The sequence below is a fragment of the Phocoena phocoena genome, chromosome 20 (genome assembly GCF_963924675.1).
Source record: "Phocoena phocoena chromosome 20, mPhoPho1.1, whole genome shotgun sequence".
In the NCBI taxonomy this organism is placed as follows: domain Eukaryota; kingdom Metazoa; phylum Chordata; class Mammalia; order Artiodactyla; family Phocoenidae; genus Phocoena; species Phocoena phocoena.
The window spans coordinates 3,591,182-3,612,845 of record NC_089238.1 but is presented as its reverse complement, the minus strand read 5'-3'; the positions used below and the strand labels follow the sequence as shown (position 1 = coordinate 3,612,845).

Here is a 21,664-nt window from a genome sequence, read left to right as displayed (position 1 = left end):
ATTTCATTACTTGTCATAGGTCTGTTCATATTTTCTATTTCTTCCTGGTTCACTCTTGGAAGGTTATACCTTTCTAAGAATTTGTCCATTTCTTCCAGGTTGTTCATTTTATTCACATAGAGTTGCTTGTAGTAGTCTCTTAGGATGCTTTGTATTTCTGCAGTGTCTGTTGTAACTTCTCCTTTTTCATTTCTAATTTTATTGATCTGAGTCCTCTCCCTCTTTTTCTTGATGAGTCTGGCTACTGGTGCATCAATTTTGTTTATCTTCTCAACGAACCAGCTTTTAGTTTTATTGATCTTTGCTATTATTTTCTTTGTTTCTATTTCCTTTATTTCTGCTCTGATCATTATGATTTCTTTCCTTCTGCTAACTTTGGGCTTTGTTTGTTCTTCTTTCTCTAGTTCCTTTAGGTGTAAGGTTAGATTGTTTATTTGAGATGTTTCCTGTTTCTTGAGGTAGGCTTGTATTGCTATAAACTTCCTTCTTAGAACTGCTTTTGCTGCATCCCATAGGTTTTGGGTCGTCGTGTTTTCGTTGTCATTTGTCTCTAGGTATTTTTTTTTTTGATTTCCTCTTTTATTTATTCCGTGATCTCTTGGTTATTTAGTAACATACTGTTTAGCCTCCATGTGTTCGTGGTTTTTACATTTTTTCCCCCTGTAATTGATTTCTAATCTCATAGCGTTGTGGTCAGAAAACATGCTTCATATGATTTCAATTTTTAAAAATTTACTGAGGCTTGATTTGTGACCTAAGATATGATCTATCCTGGATAGTGTTCCGTGCACACTTGAAAAGAAAGTGTAATCTGCTGTTTTTGGGTGGAATGTCCTATAAATATCAATTAAATCTCTCTGGTCTATTGTGTCATCTAAAGCTTGTGTTTCCTTATTAATTTTCTGTTTGGATGATCTGTCCATTGGTGTAAGTGAGGTGTTAAAAGTCCCCCACTATTATTGTGTTACTGTCAATTTCCTCTTTTATAGCTGATAGTTGCCTTATGTATTGAGGTGCTCCTATGTTGGGTGCATATATATTTATAATTGTTATATCTTCTTCTTGGATTGATCCCTTGATCATTATGTCCTTCCTTTTCTCTTGTAACATACTTTATTTTAAACTCTATTTTATCTGAGTATTGCTACTCCAGCTTTCTTTTGATTTCTAATTTTCATGGAATATCTTTTTCCGTCCCCTCACTTTCAGTCTGTATGTGTCCCTAGGTCTGAATTGGGTCTCTTGTAGACAGCCTATATATGGGTCTTGTTTTTGTATCCATTCAGCAAGCCTGTGTCTTTTGGTTGGAGCATTTAATCCATTCATGTTTAAGGTAATTATCGATACGTATGTTCCTATTCCCATTTTCTTAATTGTTTGGGGTTTGTTTTTGTAGGTCCTGTTCTTCTGTAGTGTTTCTCACTTAGAGAAGTTCCTGTAGCATTTGTTGTAGAGCTGGTTTTGTGGTGCTGAATTCTCTTAGCGTTTGCTTGTCTGTAAAGGTTTTGATTTCTCCGTCGAATCTGAATGAGATCCTTGCTGGGTAGAGTAATCTCGGTTGTAGATTCTTCCTTTTCATCATTTTAAATATGTCATGCCACTCCCTTCTGGCTTGTAGAGTTTCTGCTGAAAAATCAGCTGTTAACCTTTTGGGAATTCCCTCGTATGTTGTTTTTCCCTTGTTGCTTTCAATATTTTTTCTTCGTCTTTTTGTCAATTTGATTACTACGTGTCTTGGCGTTTTTCTCCTTGGGTTTATCCTACCTGGGACTCTCTGTGCTTCCTGGACGTGGGTGGCTGTTTCCTTTCCTATGTTAGGGAAGTTTTCAACTACAATCTCTTCAAATATTTTCTCAGATCCTCTCTCTCTCTCTTCTTCTTTTGGGACCCTTATAATGCAAATGTTATTGCGTTTAATGCTGTCCCAGAGGTCTCTTAGGCTGTCTTCATTTCTTTTCATTCTTTTTTCTTTACTCTCTTCCACAGCAGTGAATTCCACCATTCTGTCTTCCAGGTCACTTATCTGTTCTTCTGCCTCAGTTATTCTGCTATCGATTCCTTCTAGTGTAATTTTCATTTCAGTTATTGTATTGTTCACCTCTGTTTGTTTGTTCTTTAATTCTTCTAGGTCTTAAACCTTTCTTGCATCTTCTCGATCTTTGCCTCCACTCTTTTTCTGAGGTCCTGGATCATCTTCACTATCATTATTCTGAATTCTTTTTCTGGAAGGTTGCCTATCTACACATCATTTAGTTATTTTTCTGGGGTTTTATCTTGCTCCTTCACCTGCTACGTAGCCCTCTGCCTTTTCATCTTGTCTGTCTTTCTGTGAATGTGGTTTTTGTTCCACAGGCTGCAGGACTGTAGTTCTTCTTGCTTCTGCTGTCTGCCCTCTGGTGGTGGATGAGGCTATCTAAGAGGCTTGTGCAAGTTTCCTAATGGGAGGGACTGGTGGTGGGTAGAGCTGGGTGTTGCTCTGGTGGGCAGAACTCAGTAAAACTTTCATCTGCTTGTCTGCTGATGGATGGGGCTGAGTTCCCTCCCTGTTGGTTGTTTGGCCTGAGGCGACCCAACACTGGAGCCTTCCCTGGGCTCTTTGGTGGGGCTAATGGCAGACTCTGGGAGGGCTCTCGCCAAGGAGTACTTCCCAGAACTTCTGCTGCCAGTATCCTTGTCCCCATGGTGAGCCACAGCCACCCCCTTCCTCTGCAGGAGACCCTCCAACACTAGCAGGTAGGTCTGGTTCAGTCTCCTATGCAGTCACTGCTCCTTCCCCTGGGTCCTGACGTGCACACTACTTTGTGTGTGCCCTCCAAGAGTGGAGTCTCTTTCCCCCAGTCCTGTTGAAGTCCTGCAATCAAATCCCACTAGCCTTCAAAGTCTGATTCTCTAGGAACTCCTCCTCCCGTTGCTGGACTCCGAGGTCGGAAAACCTGACGTGGGGCTCAGAGCCTTCACTCCGGTGGGTGGACGTCTGTGGTGTAAGTGTCCTCCAGTTTGTGAGTCACCCACCCAGCAGTTTCGGGATTTGATTTTATTGTGATAGCGCCCCTCCTACCGTCTCATTGCGGCTTCTCCTTTGTCTTTGGACGTGGGGCGTCTTTTTTGGTGAGTTCCAGTGTCTTCCTGTCGATGACTGTTCAGCAGTTAGTTGTGATTCCGGTTCTCTCAAGAGGGAGTGAGAGCACGTCCTTCTACTCCGCCATCTTGAACCACAGATGTCACTTTTAAATACAGGCGTCCTAGCACTTAGTTGGCCTGTCCTCATCTCTGAAAAATGTTCAATTCTTCATTTCTTTGGCCGTTGTTATACGTCACGACCTTTCCTTCTGACACTTACAATAGATACGACGTGGGCCCTCCTCATTCTATTCCCCAAGTATCTTGAATTTCCATTTCTGGTCTCTCTAACCTTCATTGTGGAACATTTCCTCGATATTGTTTTCAATTCCATAATTGGTCCCTCAGCTGTCTTGTCCTTGATGGGATGACGTTTTTTAATGTGTTCATTCTACTGGATTTGTCACCTCTACCTTTTCTAACTCTTAATAACTGCCCTTTCTTCTATAAAATAATCCATATGGTTGCCTCCCTTTATTTTTCAGATACATAAACACGCTTAATTTAAATCGACTGTCATATTTTCCTACTGATTCTTTTTTTTCATATTTTTATTTCAGCAAAGCCACTAATTGTGTTGTGATATAATCAAGATATTCACATCAAGTATGTCCTAGACTTTTTTTCAGCTCTTTATTGGTTTCCTACTGATTCTGTTCCCTTGCCTAGGACACCCGCACTCGTCCGCAGACGGCTGTCCGTAGCACTGTCATCACTACTAGGGGCACTGTGATGTCCATTCCTGTTCAAGGCTCTGCCCTCACACCCCCGGTCTCTCCTAGAAGGCTTCTCCCGGGGCTGTCCTGGGAGTCAGGCTGACCAGGGGAGACTGCTGCAGCTGCTCTGCCCCGTGCTGCCCACCGTCTCAGACTTAGCATCTGCTCACAGCTGTGGCCTCAGGGATGGTCCAATGGGACCCTCACACTCTCACGAGGGTGGACACCCGTGGCTGACAATCGTGGACTGAGTCTGTTTCATGCCACACAGGGGAGGTGGCTCAATGCTGACCACGGGCTTGGGGCAGTGAGCAGAGCTATCCCAGTGCCCGTCCAGAAACGCGGGGAAGTGCGGCCGCAGCTTCAACCTTCACCTGGAGCCCTGACCCCTCCCTGCCTGTGAGGACCTGGGTCCCTCTCTCTGTCCACACAGGTGGGAACCTCCTCCCTATGACCCCCTTGATGATCCCGGTCAGTGGGCGCCACTCAGCCTAGTTGCCTCTTCTTTGGTCTGGTTCCCTCTCCATTTGAGGAACTTTCTTTCTCTTTTTCTGCATGTGTCTGTGGGTACGTGTTTCAGAAATATTCAAAATAGCACTTCTCAGTGTTAGGAGCAGAGGAGGGCTCTTAGGTGGGCACCACAATCACCCACTTTGCCGTGGAGTCTGAGCCCAGGATCCTTTCATGTCCCACCCACTGCTGTTGTCACCTGCTCTGGAAATTAACAATGGTGATCCTGCAATGAACCTGACACCATTGAGCTCACAGCCACTCTGAGGAGTGCGGCTTGCGACAACATGCAGAGGAGGAAACTCAGGCTCAGAAAGGGCATTGCCCTCACGGTCACAAGAGCAGTGGGGACAGATTTCAATAGAGATGTTTTCCTTCAAACTGAGACCTCTAACTCAAATCAAGGTCCCCTAAGCTTTCAGGCAGGATGACAAGACGGGGAGGAGAGCCCTGTCCAAGGGTTAAGGGCCACCAAGCAGGCAGGAATGACTCAGGGGTTTGTTCCCAGGAAGGTGGAGTGGACGCTGTTTCAAGAAAAAGGGAGAAGTCCCTGAAGGGAGCTGAGATAGAAAGCAAAGCCACACTCTGGGGCCAGGGGAGCATGTTTCCTTCCTTATTTCCCCGAACTTCTCCTCTGTGCTCATTGCCACACTGACCTCCAGGGAGCTGTAGGCAGATGTTAAACGTGTGTCTCTGCTGACCTGAGCTCTGCGGTGCAGCAGGAACCTGCAACCTCCCTGAAGCATCGCCAGGGCCTGGGTGACCCCTGTCCATGGTGAGGACCCCACAGGGACCTGCCGATGGACCGGCTGAGGACGAAGGAGACCCAACGGGGAGGCTCTGAGAGGGAAAGACGTGCTCGGGTCACCCCCACCTGGAAGGGGCGTCTCAGGAAGACACCGGGTCTCTCATGGGAATGACAGCCAGGCTCCTGGGGAGGGGCAGTTCCCCTTCCTGTGGGGCTGCTGATGTGACAGCCCTGTGACCGGGAGGACCAGCCTCCCAGTGGACACACCCTCGGGTCACCGGCCTGAGGGCACCGTGGTCTCCTCCATCTGCACCGCCTGGACCACAGGGATGAGACGCCATGACCCCCAGGCTCACGGCCCTGCTCTGCCTCGGTGAGATGGAGGAGGGGGAGGGGAAGCCCCAGCCAGGGAGGGACCCCTCCCCACAGCCAGGCTGCTCTGTCAGGACACCCCAGGACTCAGGAGGCTCACGGGTAGGAGAGGCGCTGCTCAGGATTCAGGGCGAGCCTCTCACAGGGGTCTCTCTTCCAGGGCTGAGTGTGGGCCTGAGGACCCAGGAGCAGGCAGGTGAGTCTGTCCCCAGGTGTCCCAGCTCCCTCCTGATCATGGGGACAAGGGGCCACCCCCAGGCAGTGGGGTGGGGAACAGCAGTTCTGGGCTGAAGGAAGGGGAGTCTGGGAGGTTGGGGGCTGAGAGCTGGGGACCTGGGGGTGAGAATGTCTTGTGACCCAACCTCTGATGTCCTTCCAGGCACCCTCCCCAAACCCACCATCTGGGCTGAGCCAGGCTCTGTGATCCCCTGGGGGAGCCCCGTGACCATCTGGTGTCAGGGGACCCTGGAGATCTGGGATTTCTATCTGAATAAAGAGGGAAGCTCACCTCCCTGGTACAGACAGCCCTCACTGGAGCCCGGGGACAAGGGCAAGTTCTCCATCTCACACATGACACAAGACTATGCAGGGAGATATCACTGTTACTACCTCAGCCCCACTGGCTTGTCAGAGCGCAGTGACTCCCTGGAGCTGGTGGTGACAGGTGAGAGGACACTCGGGGGTCCCAGCCTCAGGCTCTGCCCTCTGGAAGGGGGTCTGCTCTCAGGGGTGTGTCCCTCTCACAGCCCAGCCCTGGAGGAGGAAAGGGGGGTGTGAGTCCCATTTCACAAGCTCCCTCCTTCTCTCCTAGAGGTCCACAGCAAACCCACCCTCTCAGCCCTGATGAGCCCTGTGGTCACCTCGGGAGGGAACGTGACCCTCCAGTGTGGCTCATGGGAGGGACTGGACGGGTTCATTCTGACTAAGGAAGGAGAACCCAAGTCCTCCTGGACCCTGGATGCACAGCGATACCCCCATGGGCAGACCCAGGCCCTGATCCCCGTGGGTCACGTGACCCCCAGCCACAGGTGGATGTTCAGATGCCACGGCTTTTACAGGGACACCCCCCAGGTGTGGTCGGCCCCCAGTGACCCCCTGGAGCTCCTTTTCCCAGGTGAGGAGGTCCCACCCTGGCCTCACGCACTTTTTGAGGCACGAGACAGATTATTAGATGCTTTTCTCCCAGGATTGTCCCAGATGAGAGGGTGGGGTGAGGGGGGAGCGGGGCGCACAGGACAGAGACACAGAGTGTGAGCGACAATGAGGCCTGGGGACCAGGATGGGAGAAGGGGCTTCATGGGAGGAACCAGCCCCTACAGCCCAGGGCTGGTCTTCCCCCAGGTGTGTCTGCGAAGCCCTCCCTCCTGACCCCGCAGGGCCCTGTCGTGGCCTCTGGACAGAGCCTGACCCTCCAGTGTCGCTCTGACGTCGGCTATGACAGATTCGCTCTGTCCCAGGAGGGGAGACAGGCCCTCCCCCAGTGCCCTGGCCGGCAGCCCCAGGCTGGGCTCTCTCAGGCCGACTTCCCCCTGGGCCCGGTGACCAACACCCTCGCGGGCCGGTACAGATGCTACGGTGGACACAACCTCTCCTCCGAGTGGTCGGCCCCCAGTGACCCCCTGGACATCCTGGTGGCAGGTGAGGAGCCAGCGGGTCAGTCAGGGACCCAGACTCTGCACAGGCCCTGCCGGGGGAGCCCCAGCTGGTGATGCTGGGACCAGGCGTGAGGGGTCCCCAGGGAGGGAGGGAGAGAGACAGAGAGAGACGGGGGTGGGCAGGGAGAGGGATGGACTCGGAGAAAACAGAGACAGACAGAGATGAGGGGCCTCAGGGAGGCCCTGCTGAGTCGCAGTTAGGAACCAGGGGGCGGGCAGCCCCTCACCCCCCTTCCTCTCTCTAGGGTGGTTCCCTGACACGCCCTCCCTCTCGGTGCAGCCGGGGCCCGTGGTGGCCTCAGGAGAGAACGTGACCCTGCTGTGTCAGTCACGGAGCACAAAGGAAACTTTCCTTCTGTCCAAGGAGGGGGCAGCCCGGCCCCCACTGCGTCTTAGATCAAGGTACCGAGATGGGCATTTCCGGGCCGAATTCTCCATGAGTCCCGTGACCTCAGCCCACAATGGGACCTACAGGTGCTACGGCTCACTCAGCAGTCACCCCTACCTGCTGTCACACGCCAGTGCCCCCCTGGAGCTCGCGGTCTCAGGTGAGGGACCCTGACCCTGTCCTCTCTGACTCAGTCAGCTCAGGGCTCTGTCCCCAGAAATGTCTGAGGTAGTAATGAATGAGGGGACACAGTGGGCCTCCAGAGAGGAGAACATTCAATGGCCCCTGACTCCAAAGTCTCATCACTGGATCCTGGGTCCTCAGCTGTTGAATCAGTGGGAACTCCCAGAAGTAGGAGAATAAGATTATAGGGTTCAATCTCAGACTGAACACAGAACACACAGCACTCAATTATTTCTGTCTTAAGAGACCACTTGTCTCACTAATCCTGAGCACCGGGGGCACAGCCAACTCTGTTCCAAAGCGATTCAAAAGCAGGTTCTGAATTCAAAGAACACATGGAGGCTGAGAGAATCCAATGAGGAGAGCAGAGGGAACCTGGCATATTAGAGGAAGGGTTCATTAAGGAACCGTGTAGAAGCTGTACTATGAGAATGGGAGGCTTTGAGGACACAGAACCCAGGAGAAGGGCTCGTGTCTCCCCAACTCCTCACTCACACCCTCACTTTACGATTCTCATGAGCAGGTGACACCATCCACCCGCCACAAAACAAGTCAGATCCCACGAGTGATGAAATCAGGCAGATATGGGGCTGGGCTCCGAGGGTCATGTCCTGTCAAGGAGAGGCAGGTTCCCTGGGTGGACATCCTGGAGTCTAGGGTGACTCGGATCTGCTCTGACCTTGTGATCTCTTGTCCAGAATTCCTACCCTCACACCCGCAAGACTACACAGTGGAGAACCTCATCCGGATGGGCATGGCCGGCTCAGTCCTGCTGGGCCTCGGGATTCTGCTCTTTCAGGCTCAACACGGCCACGGAGGAGCCCAAGATGCAGCCAGGAGCTGAACACAAGAGGGGACCGTGCACCGTCCCGAGTGGTGGAGCCCTGTCATGACCTTATGTGCCCAGGAGGTTCTGGAAGAGAATCTGCAGCACGCGTTGTGTGAACTGTCTGACCAGGGAGGGAGAGACATGGTGTGGGTGCAGAAGAAGGCCTGGGAGTCCCTGTGGAGGACTGGGCCTCGGTTAACCATGGTGCCTTCCCACCCCACCAGTGATGACTCTCCCTGACTGCCCCGTCCCCTCTCACCCCTGTGACCTGAGGCACATCCCACACGGCAGGTTTGGGTCCTTACCTTTATACATATTCATGTTCTGTTTCACTTATCATGAAACACATGTTTCTTTATTTTTAATTTCCACGTTCGCTAATGTGTGTCATTGACCCTTATTCGTTCATCCCATAACACAGACTCTGTTTTAATAACTGAATAAGCGGGTGAAAACAGTCTCCAGTTTGGAACAGGTAAATCTAAAACTATTCCCTAAAACTTTTCCTGGACCCATCGATCTATTCTCTCCTCATGAGACAACACCTAGTACAGTTTCTCCAGAAACACGAGGTGTTTGAATGAGCACAACGGTGTCTGAAGTGACAGCCAGTGGGTGTACTGCTAAAATGGCTCTAAAAATGTATCACTTTTTCAAAAGCCCTAACTGTGGCAATCGTCTGTTTCTTTGGTGTGAATACTCTCTTTTGGCCAACTTCACGGTGCCAGTGGGAATGCACTGTTTGCAGAGCTGGAATGTGCACGTGAGTATAAAGCAGCTGCAGCACACTCACTGAGGATCTCAGTGCACACACAGGTCGTCTTCTATTTTAAAACTTAGGGTTTCCCCGGTGGCGCAGCGGTTAAGAATCCGCCTGCCGATGCAGGGGACGCGGGTTTGAGCCCTGATCCGGGAAGATCCCACGTGCCGCAGAGCAACTATACCCGTGCGCCACAACTACTGAGCCTGCACTCTAGAGCCCGCGAGCCACAACCACTGAGCCCACGTGCCACAACTCCTGAAGCCCGCGCGCCTAGAGCCCGTGCTCCACGACAAGAGAAGCCACCGCAAACAAAGAGTAGCCCCCGCTCGCTGCAACTAGAGAAAGCCCGGGCGCAGCAACAAAGACCCAACACAGCCAAAAACAAATAATTAATTAACTGATTAACTTAAAAAAGAAAGTTTAAAATTTATGGTGATTTCCACCTCAATGTCATGCCACAGTGATAGTGAAAGCATGATGCCAAAATTGTATTACATCCACATTAAAGGTAAATAGAAAACAACGGCAATGTTAATTGTGGGAAAAAATATTGAGTGCCTAGAATCCCAATATGTAACTGGTGGGAGTTCAAATTGTTAACAGTCAATGAGGAAAGTAGATAACAATTATCCATTAAAGGGAAGAGACACACGTCTCTAGCCCATAACTGTGTACCCTAGAGGAAATTGTGTGCATATGCATATGACATGTTTGTAACAGAGAAGAACAAACCTGACTCCATACTGGACCTATTCCTTTAGCTCCAACCCTTGTGCTCTGTCGCCTGTGCCCAGTCATGCACCTTTGCAAAAGAACGTTGCCTATAGCTTGAAATATACAGAATAGCCCATTCTCAAGACTCTGACCTTTAAAGGTATAACACTTCATACATACAGAGATAAAAAGTTGCAGAACAGAGAGTAACCTTTTCTTGTCGGAGGTTTAAAGGAACATTATGACCAGAGCTACATGGACAGCTGCAAGAACAAAGGATTCCAGCATCAAAAAGTGTGCAACAACCGCCACACGTCCTCTGCTTTGTGTGTGTGTGTGTGTGTGTGTGTGTGTGTGTAAGTGTGAATGCACAGGTGGGTGTTTAATCTGTATTATTCTCTGTTCTCCCTGGAATTTTCTTCTCCATGGGGCAAGGGCTACTTTACATTTAATAAATACTGTTTGACACCCCCCCCCCCCACAAAAAACCCCATCTAACTCGGGTAAGAAGGTTCTTTGGGGCATTAGTCCACCACCTTCTAGGTCTGCTGGCTTTCTGAATAAAGTCACTATTCATTGCCCTGACATCTCATCTCTCTGTCCCATGGCAAGCAATATGAACTTGGACTCAGAGCACATTCATGAGAATTTTGGCAGAGGTGTCACTCATTTTAGACAAAAACCATAGACATCAATGGCACAATTAATATTTGTGGTTTAAAAGAAGACATGCAGATGGCACATGAAAAGATAATCAACACCGCTAACTAGTAGAGAAATATAAATCAAAACTACAACGAGGTACCACCTCACACCGGTCGGAATGGCCACCATTAAAGTCTACAAACAATAGATGCTGAAGAGGGTGTGGAGAAAAGGGAACCCTCCTGCACTGTTGGTGGGAATGCAAATTGGTGCAGCCACTATGGAGAACAGTATGGAGGTTCCTCAAAAAACTAAAAATAGAGTTGCCATATAATCCAGCAATGCCACTCCTGGGCATATATCCAGACAAGCTGTAATTCGAAAAGATACATGTACACCTATATTCATAGCATCACTATTTACAATAGTCAAGACATGGAAACAACCCAAATGTCCACTGACAGATGAACGGATAAAGAAGATGTCATATGTGTGTGTATACGTATATACACACGCACGCACGCACGCACGCACACACACACACACACAGTGGAATACTACTCAGACATAAAAAAAATGGAAAAGGGTGGGAAAGGGAGGATGGGAGGGAGGGGATATGGGGACGTGTGTGTGCATATGGCAGACTCGTTTTGTTGTGCAACAGAAACTAACACAATAATTAGTGAAGCAATTATATCCCCATAAAGATCTATTTAAAAAATTGAGGGCTTCCCTGGTGGCGCAGTGGTTGAGAATCTGCCTGCTAATGCAGGGGACACGGGTTCGAGCCCTGGTCTGGGAAGATCCCACGTGCCGCGGAGCGACTAGGCCCGTGAGCCACAACTACTGAGCCTGCGCGTCTGGAGCCTGTGCTCCGCAACGAGAGAGGCCACGACAGTGAGAGGCCTGCGCACCGCGATGAAGAGTGGCCCCCGCTCGCCACAACTAGAGAAAGCCCTCGCACAGAAATGAAGACCCAACACAGCAAAAATAAATTAATTAATTAATAAACTCCTACCCCCAACATCTTCTTTAAAAAAAAAAAATTGAAAGAAAAAAAAATGAAATAATGCCTCTTGCAGCAACGTGGATGGACCTAGAGATGATCATACTAAGTGAAGTAAGACAGGAAGAGAAAGACAATCTAAAAAATGACACAAGGGACTTTCCTAGTGGTCCAGTGGCTAAGACTCCATGCACCCAACGCAGGGGCCCCAGGTCTGAACCCTGATCAGGGAACTAGATCCCACATGCTGCAACTAAGAGTTCGCATGCCACAACTAAAGATCCTGCAGGCCTCAAAGAGGATCCCGCACGCGGCAGTGAAGATCCCATGTGCCACAACTAAGGCCAGGTGCAGCCAAATAAATAAATAAATACAACACAAATGAACATATCTATGAAACAGTAACAGACTCACAGACACAGAGAACAGACTTGCGGTTGCCAATGGGGAGGGAGGTATTGGGAGTTTGGGATTAGCGGATACAAACTATTTATATATAAGATGGATAAATGACAAGGTCCTACTGTATAGCACAGGGAACTATATTCAATATCCTGTGATAAACCATCATGGAAAAGAATATATACAGGTATAACTGAATCACTTTGCTGTACAGCAGAAATTGACATACTGTAAATCAACTATACTTCAATAAATTTTTTTGTTCATTTTCAAAAATCTGTGGTTTATCTATATATGCAATGGAATATTATATGGCAGTAAAAATTCACAAACTGAAACTACAGACAGAATAAAGATCCATTTTGAAACATGGAATTAAATAAATAAAAGAAAATTTTAAGAAGCACGACTGTAGTATTACTCCATTACATACATAATGTTCAAGAGGAGACAAGATTTACGACTTAGGGAGGCATAACTAATCTTGACCCTACAGTAAAAGAAGGAAACGATTTCCATGTCAATTCATTAGGGTGGTAACCTGTATGGTGATGCTGGAAGCTTTCGTTCAAGATGGAAGCCACAGGGTCTTCTGGAAAACTGGTAATTTCTCACTGAATTTCTTTCTTATTGCTTTATAATTAACATACAATATTATACTAGTCTCAGGTGTACAACATAGTGATTTGATATTTTTAAACATTATGAAATGATCACCACAATAAAACCAGTTACAGTCTGTCACCACACAAAGTTGTTACAGTATTACTGACTATATTCCTTACGTGTACATTACATCCCCATGACTTATTTCTTCTACAGCTGGAAGTTTGTACCTCTTAATCCCCTCTACGTATTTCATCCTTCCCCCCTCCCACACTCCCCTATGGCAACCACCAGTTTGTTCTCTGTACCTATGAGTCTGTTTCTGTTTTGTTTTGTTTGTTCTTTCGTGTTGTTTATTTTTGCTTTTGTTGCCCTTGCCTAAGGAGACATATCCAAAAACATACTGCTTTCTTAACGCCTTATAGATTTAAGAACACAGCTTTTTCACCTCCTCGGTTAAGTTTATTCCCAGGTATTTGATTCTTTTTGAAGTAATTCTAAACAGGATTGCTTTCTTGATATTCTTTCTGATAGTTCATTTTTAAGGTATAGAAAAGCGGAAGATTTCTGTATATTAATTTGGTATACTTTACTACAACTTTACTGAATTCATTTATTAGCTTTAATAGGTTTTGGTGGAGTAATTAGAGCTTTCTATGTATAGTATCATGCCATCTGCAAATAGTTACTTCTTCATGTTCGGTTTGGATGTGTTTTATTTCTTTTCCTTGACTAATTGCTGTGGCTAGGACTTCTACTACTATGTTGAATAAAAATGGGGAAAGGGAGCATCTTCTCTTGTTCCAGATCTTAGAGGAGATGAATTCAGCTCTTCACCATTCAGTATAATGTTACACTAAAGGACTTTACATCATGATCCAGTGAGATTCATTCCAAGGATGCAAGGATGGTTTAACATCCATAATCCAACCAATGTGATACACCACATTCACAAAATGAAGGACAAAAACTATATGATCATCTCAATAGATGTAGAAAAAAACATTTGACAAAATTCAACACCCATTTATGACAGAAACTCTCACTCAAGTGGGTATAGAAGGAACCTACCGCAACACAATATAGGCCATAATGACAAGCCCACAGGTAACATCACACTCAATGGTGAAAAACTGAAAGCGAACCCTGTAAAATCAGGAATAAGACAAGGGTGCCCACTCTCACCACTCTTCTTCAACACAGTATTGGAAGTCCTAGACAAAACAATTAGGCAAGACAATGAAATAAAAGCCATCCAAATTTGACAGAAAGAAGCGAAACTGTCACTATTTCTGGTTGACTTGATTTATATATAGAAAACCCTGAAAACTCCAACAAATAGTAAAGTTGCAGGATACAAAATCAGTATACAAAAACCTGTTGCATTTTTACTCACTAAAAATGAGCTAGCAGAAAGAGAAATTAAGAAAACAATCTCATTTACCATTGCAATAAAAATAATAAAATACCTAGGAGTAAATTTAACTAAAGAGGTGAGAGACCTGTACATTGAAAATTATGAGACATTGTTGAAAGAAATTGAAGACACAAATAAATGGCAAGCTATTCTGTGCTTAGGTGCTGAAGAATATAACATTGTTAAAATGTTCATATTACCTAAAGCAATCTACAGATTCAGTGTAACCCCTATCAAAATCCGAAGCACATTTTCCATAGAAATAGGACAAAAAAAAATTCTAAAATTCCCATGGAACCAGAAAAGACCACAAAGAGCTAAAGCAAGCTTAAGAAAAAAGAACAAAGCTGGAGGTATCACACTTCCTGATTTCAAACTATTATCACAAACCATAGAAATCTAAACTGTATCACAGTGGCAGAAAATCAGATACATAGATCAAAGAACAGAATTGAGAGCCCAGAAATAAACTCACACATATATAAGCAATTAATTTACAACAAAGGAGCAAAGAACATACAATAGAGAAGGAATAGTTTCTTCAGTAGATGGTGTTGGGGACTTCCCTGGCGGTCCGGTGGTTAGGACCCCGTGCTTCCAATGCAGGAGGCGCGGGTTCAATCCCTGGTCAGGGAACTAAGATCACACATGCCGCGTGGTGCGGCCAAAAAATAATAAACAAACAAACAAATAAATAAATGGTGTTGGGAAAACTGGACAGCCACACCAAAAATAAAAATAAAAGTAGACCACTGTCTCATACCACACACAAAAGTCAACTCAAAATCCATTAAAGACTTGAATGTAAGGCTAGAAACTTTAAACTCTTAGAAGAAAACAGAGTACGCTCTTTGACACTGATGTTAATACCTTTCTAGATCTGTCTCCTCAGGCAAGGAAATAAAGGCAAAAATAAACAAATGGGATTACATCGATCTAAAATCTTTTGCACGGTGAGGGAAACAATCGACAAAGTGAAAAGACAACCTATGGAATGGGAAGAGAGAGTTTCCAATCATGTATCTGACAAGGGGTTAATAACAAAAATATATTTAAAAAACTCATACAACTCAACAACAAAAATACAACCAACCTGATTTTAAAATGAGCAGAGGAAGGGAAGAGACAGTGTTTCAAAGAAGACATACAGAAGGCCAACGGGCATGTTGAAAACATGTTCAACATCACTAATTATTAGGGAAATGCAAGTCCAAACCACTATGAGACCTCGGCCCTGGTGGAATGGCTATTATCAAAAAGGCAAGAAATAAAAAGTGTTGGTGAGGACGTGGGGAAAAGCTATTCTTCATATACTGTTGGTGGGAATGTAAACCGGTGCTGCCACTGTGGAAACCAGTATGGAGGCTCCTTGTAAAATTAAAAATAGAACTACCATATGCTCTAGGTATTCCACTTCTGGGCATTTATCGATGGAATAGAAAAACACTAATTTGAAAAGATATATGCACCCCCGTGTTCATCGCAGCATTATTTATGATAAACAAGACATGGAAACAACCTAAGTGCCCATCAACAGATGAATGGATAAAGAAGATATGATACATCGGGACTCCCCTGATGGCGCAGTGGTTAAGAATCCGCCTGCCAATGTAGGAGACATCGGTCTGAGCCCTGGTGCAGGAAGGTCCCACATGCCGTGGAGCAACTAAGCCCGTGCGCCACAACTACTGAGCCTGCGCTCTAGAGCCCACAAGCCACAACTGCTGAAGCCCGTGTGCCACAACTACTGAGCCTGTGCTCTAGAGCCCGGGAGCCACAACTACTGAGCTCGCACGCCCAGAGCCTGTGCTCCGCAACAAAAGAAGCCACTGCGATGAGAAGCCAGCGCACCACAACAAAGTGTAGCCCCCGCTCGCCGCAACTAGAGAAAGCCCGCGCGTGGCAACGAAGCCAAAAATAAATAAATAATAAATAAATAAATTTATTATTGCATTTTCATTTCCTGTAGGTTAAACTGTGATTTTTGTGGTTGAGATCCTTGACGGAACATCTTCCAGAGACCCATGGATCCCCTCCTTTCCTTCAACCTACAACCATCCCTCCTTCTCCCCTGTACACTCCTCGGCGCTGGGGAATCTGCTAACTTGCAGAAGAGGATGGTCTATAACAGAAGATGTAGGATGGGATCCATGGGTTTGTACAGGATCCAGAGAGTCAGTGTACGCCTGGGGTTGTATATGGGATGTTTTTTTGACTTATTGGGGTAGACGGGCTGAGCAACCTCGGGTACACCACTACCTTTTTCTGGCTTTGGTGTCCCTGTCAAAGATGTGGGGATCTGGAAGAATCCCCCCAAAAGCCTTGACTCTCTTCCATTTGCAGATGCTGCCATTGTGGACCCAGAGCCCATGGAAGACCGAATGATGAATGGCGAGGTGAATCCTCCCAGCCCAAACCCTCACCATAACTTGAGCCCTTCCACATATCCAGTGCTCCTGCCTTCAGATATCATGTCTCAGTACATCATTCTTACCCTTCTCCTCTCAGGACCCTACAGCAGAAGACACACAGGATGTGATACATGCCCACATGAACCGCTGCACCCTCTCAGAGACAATATTCACTCCCATTCCCCTGAGCCCTACGTCCTCCTCCTCTGAGTCCAGTATCTACATGGGACTCAATGTAAACCAAGACCATGCTGAGACCTGACCTGGCCCCAGGCTCTGAGCACACAGAGTGTTACAAAGCAAGGACCTGTACCTCTTTTTAAAGGGGCTCCTCCATGGACACTCTTCCTTCTCCTCAAACCCAGCCCCCCAGCTCTGAGGCTAACAGTGGAGTCTCAAGACTTGTAGGATGGTCTTCAAAATCCCACAACCCCTTAGTAATCTCCCAGCTATCCTAGGACTCTATTATAACTATCCAGCCATTTCCAGAGATTTTATTGCATTCACCCGCACATACTGGATAGCAAATCATTATCACCCTTTTTCTGAAATTCCACTGAAGCAAATCTAGAAAATCTACCAGTTGATACTTCAAACTATTCAGTTAAAACGACGACAGCAACAACAACTATTCTGTAAAATTTTACAAAGATGAAGTATAAAATGAACTTATTTACAAAACAGAAACAGACTCACAGAATTAGAGAACAAACTTATGGTTACCAGGGGGGCAGCGTGGGGGGAGGGATAGATTGGGAGTTTGGGATTGACACGTACACACTGCTATATTTAAAATAAAATGGCTCCGAACCTTTTTTTTTTTTTTAAGATTCCATACATATGTGTTAGCATACAGGGGCAGGACAGGAATAAAGATGCAGACCTAGAGAATGGACTTGACACGGGGAAGGGGAAGGGTAAGCTGGGACGAAGTGAGAGAGTGGCACGGACATATATACGCTACCAAATGTAATACAGATAGCTAGTGGGAAGCAGCCACATAGCACAGGGAGATCAGCTCGGTGCTTTGTGACCACCTAGAGGGGTGGGATAGGGAGGGTGGGAGGGAGACGCAAGAGGGAGGGGATATGGGGATATATGTATATGTATAGCTGATTCACTTTGTTATACAGCAGAAACTAACACACCATTGTAAAGCAATTATACTCCGATAAAGATGTTTAAATAAATAAATAAATAAATAAAATGCCTTTGCATGAAAAAATAAAAGCAATGCAAGTAGGTTAAAAAAAAAAAAAGATGAAGTATTTCCTGTTTGAGGTATCCAGTATGGTGGCCACTAGCCATACAAGGGTACTTAAATGAAAATTAGATTAAATTAAATAAATTTTAAAATTCAGTTCCTCGGCTACACTAGCCAAAATTCAAGTGCTCAGAACCCGCACATGTCTGCTCACTGCCACATGGAACACGGCAAATACATGACACTTTCATCGTTGTAGAACACAATAGCCGTTCTAGATTGATGACGCCAGTTTGAAGACAGAATCCATATTCTCACAGAGCTCAGTCTGATGGAAGAGACCTACAGGTAGTGATGATACTTAACATAATATTACGAGATGACCATACCTAGTGGAATGTAAGTAACAAGGAGAATCTCTTCCTGGAAGGACTTATCACCTCTTAACTCCGTGAAAATTTCTGCCGGATATATTTTCACCCAGACTCCAAGAATATCACCTCGTGCTTACACGTTTTCTTAGCACCCATCGTTTTCTGGAGAGAAACCACACATCTATTCTTAGTACACAATACACTCAGGAAGGTGGCTTTTGCGGAACTCTCCAATCTTACCCTTAATTTTTCATTTTCTAATTTAATCAGTGTCTTCACAGACAGCCCACAAACTACTACATAGAATAAACTAAATGGAGTTCATCTTTAAAAAATTGTGGGTCACTATGTTGTACACCTGAAATTTATATAATATTGTCAATCAACTATACCTCAATTTTTAAAAGAGAACAAAATCCTGCCATTAGAGAACATGGATGGACCTGCAGGGTATAATGTTTAGTGAAGAAAGTCAGACAGAGAAAGAGAAATACTATATGTTTTCACTTATGTGTGGAATCTAAAAATCAAAACAAATGAACAAATATAACAAAACAGAATCAGACTCACAGATACAGAGAACAAACTAGTGGTTACCTGAGGGAAGAAGAGGGGTGGCGGGGAGCAAAATAGGTGAAAGGGATTAAGAGATACCAATGACCAGTTATAAAATAAGTAAGTCACAGGGATATAATGTACAGCACAGGGAATACAGTCAATATTTAATAATACTTTGTTATGGTGTGTAATCTATAAAAATATTGAATCACTGTGTAATACACCTGCAACGAATATAATATTGTAAGTCAACTATACGTCAATTTTTAAAAATTGTTAGGTGTTCGAGGAACTTGGAAATACATACATACAGGGAAAAGATGATACGGTATAAGGAAATCCATAAATTTTTAAAAATCATAAAATTAGCATTTTCAATAAAGAAATTTTACTATCATAAAGATGGCTGAGCATTCAAGATAAAATATAACGTTTGGGAATTTTTTTAAACGTAGGAAAGAAGGAAATAAGAAATTCTATGAAAATCATATCCAATGTGAAAAAAGAAAATAATTCAATGTATCAAGGTAATAGCAGATTAGATACTGAAGAATAAATTTCTGGTAAACTTAACAATGTAGTCATAGGTGGGCTGAGTCAGAGATTACGTTTCAAGCCTGGCCATTGTTAAATGATCTGAAGAGACAGCTCTGGTCCGAAAATCTTCCAGGAAGCCCAATTCCTCCCTCAGCTGGGCCCCCCACACTGACTTTTTTAAGGTAGGAAGAGCCTGTGTGAGTCACCAGGTGCCCGTCCCGTGGTCAACTTGTACACGACATTAGTTGGGCCGCCATCATAACATCCTGTGTGCTTTTCAGGTTTGCTGGGTCACCGCCTTCTGTTCAGCAGAAGCAGTTCTGTGCTGCCCACCATCACCAGCCTGGCGTGTCTTGGTGGGTCCTGGAAGGGAAGGAAGGCAGGGAACTCTCTGGTGGACACACTGGGCTGGAACGCTGAGTCCTCCACAGCAGAGAGCCCTGCTTCCATGGGGGCAAGGGGGGCCTTGATGGCTGAGTTCATCTTCAGCCGAGCACAGACCTAGCCAACGAGGCTCCCAGGCCAGCTGGAAGCAGGAGTGGGGGGCCAGGTCTTACATGAGATGGATTGTCCATCATAAGCCTTTCTTTCCAGGGTTCTTCTTGATCCAGAGGATCTGGGCACAAGGGGGTGAGTCTTTTCCCCAAACCTTGGGTTGCCATCCACCTCAAATAAGACCTTCCTGTAACAGGAGGGGATATAGCACAGAAGGTAGGGTGGTGGGTTGACGGTGGGACGTCATAACACTATGAGGGTGAGTCTCTTGGGAAGTAGAAAGTGGGGGCCCAGGAAAGTCTAGCCCCCGATTCTGGTCCAGAAACCCTTCCTAGACACTCTTCTTCCCTCCGCTGAGCCAGGCTCTAGGGCACCAACAGAAGACTGTGACACTCAGACCTGGCGTGTCTGGGAGGAATCGGTGTTATCTCTAGAGTGAGGGAAGGAAGCAGTGCCAGAAACAACAGCCCCTCAGAGGACAAGGCAATAACTCAAGTCCTCCCAGCAGTTCCATGAGAGCAGGCACTGCAGGTACTACTGCGGCTGTCCTGCTTTCGGAAGAGGGGGAGAACCGTATACCACGCCCCTGAGACTCCAGGAGGTTGTGTTGTAGGCTCCACCGTGTCACGTGTTTCTCGCGTGAGCTGACATCATTTCACTCAATGTAGGTTATTCTTCTACTCATTGTCTACTCTGTCTTGTCTTATGCAACTAATTTTACATTATCAACATCTAGTGCGAGTCCGCCAGTCAGCACCTGCTCAAAGTTCTTAGCAGCTGTTTTTCTTGTAGGAGAAGCCATGTCTCTGTGGTGTAGGAATCTCCATGGGGCATGGGTTCCCCTGGGTTGGAAAGGAGCCTTAGAGACGTGGGAAGGAGGAGGAACCTCTGAGCACAGGGAGGGGAAGGGGCTCCCCATTTTCCTCTCTAAGCTGTGCCTCCTTCTCCCCCAGGTGGTCAGGACAAGCCCTCCCTGTCAGCCCGGCCAAACCCTATGGTTCCTCAAGGACAGCAAGTGGCAAGGGTCCATATAAGAGAAAGAAGGAGGCAGGAGCGTGAGCATCAGAGTAACAGCGCATAAGAAAGACGCCACCCACCAGCGCTGGCTTCGAAGATAGAGGACAGGGTCATGAAACCAGGAATTCGAGCTGCCTCTCCAAGCTGGAAAAAGCACAGGAACTGATTCTCCCCTAGAGCTCCAGAAGGAAACACAGCCCTGCTGACACCTCGATTTTAACCCAGTGAAACCTGTGTCAGACTTCTGACTCCAAAACTACAAAATCATAGATTTGTGTTCTTTTCAGCCACCATGTTTGTGGCAATTTCTTACGGCAGCAATAGGTAACCAATACAGGTATCCAGGTGACGGATAAGTTAGGAAACCAAACAGGGGAAGCGAGGCTACCCAGCAATAGGTAAGGGCAGGACACCGGTGCTGCCACTAGGCTGGAGTGACATAAGGAGGGGGCAGTGTTCATAGTGCCAGTCTCAGGGGTGCCCCCACGGAAGCAGGGACCATGGAGAAGGCACGGGCATGGCAGGAGATGAGCCCCTGCCCTGCCCCCCATCCACAGGCACAGGCTGGAGGGACACTGAGAGGTGCTGTAGTCCCTGCCTTACTGCTTAATTTTTACCTCCTACCAGGGGTTCTGATGTGTCAAAAAGAACACGAAACTGGGGGCTTCCCTGGTGGCGCAGTGGTTAGAAATCCGCCTGCCAATGCAGGGGACGCGGGTTCGAGCTCTAGTCCAGGAAGATCCCACATGCTGCGGAGCGACTATGCCCGTGAGCCACAACTACGGAAGCCGTGCACCTAGAGCCCGTGCTCGGCAACAAGAGAAGCCACTGCAGTAAGAAGCCCGCGCACCGCAACGAAGAGTAGCCCCCGCTCGCCGCTACTAGAGAAAGCCCATGTATAGCAACGAAGACCCAACGCAGCCAAAAATCAATAAATAAAATAAATAAATTTATTTTTAAAAAGATAAATAGGGCTTCCCTGGTGGTGCAGTGG

The 21,664-nt window shown here is 46.5% G+C and overlaps 2 protein-coding genes across 2 annotated transcripts in view; one reads left to right on the top strand and one right to left on the bottom strand.

The window, feature by feature from the left end:
• NLRP12 (NLR family pyrin domain containing 12) overlaps window positions 1–21,664 on the bottom strand; it is a 726,895-nt gene that overhangs the window by 646,237 nt on the left and 58,994 nt on the right.
• Window positions 5,434–8,536, top strand: LOC136141467 (leukocyte immunoglobulin-like receptor subfamily A member 6). Its single transcript, XM_065899645.1, has 8 exons — window positions 5,434–5,467; window positions 5,627–5,662; window positions 5,846–6,130; window positions 6,278–6,580; window positions 6,808–7,104; window positions 7,367–7,669; window positions 8,216–8,260; window positions 8,400–8,536. Exons 1-8 carry the CDS (start codon window positions 5,434–5,436, stop codon window positions 8,534–8,536), a joined length of 1,440 nt encoding a protein of 479 aa, XP_065755717.1.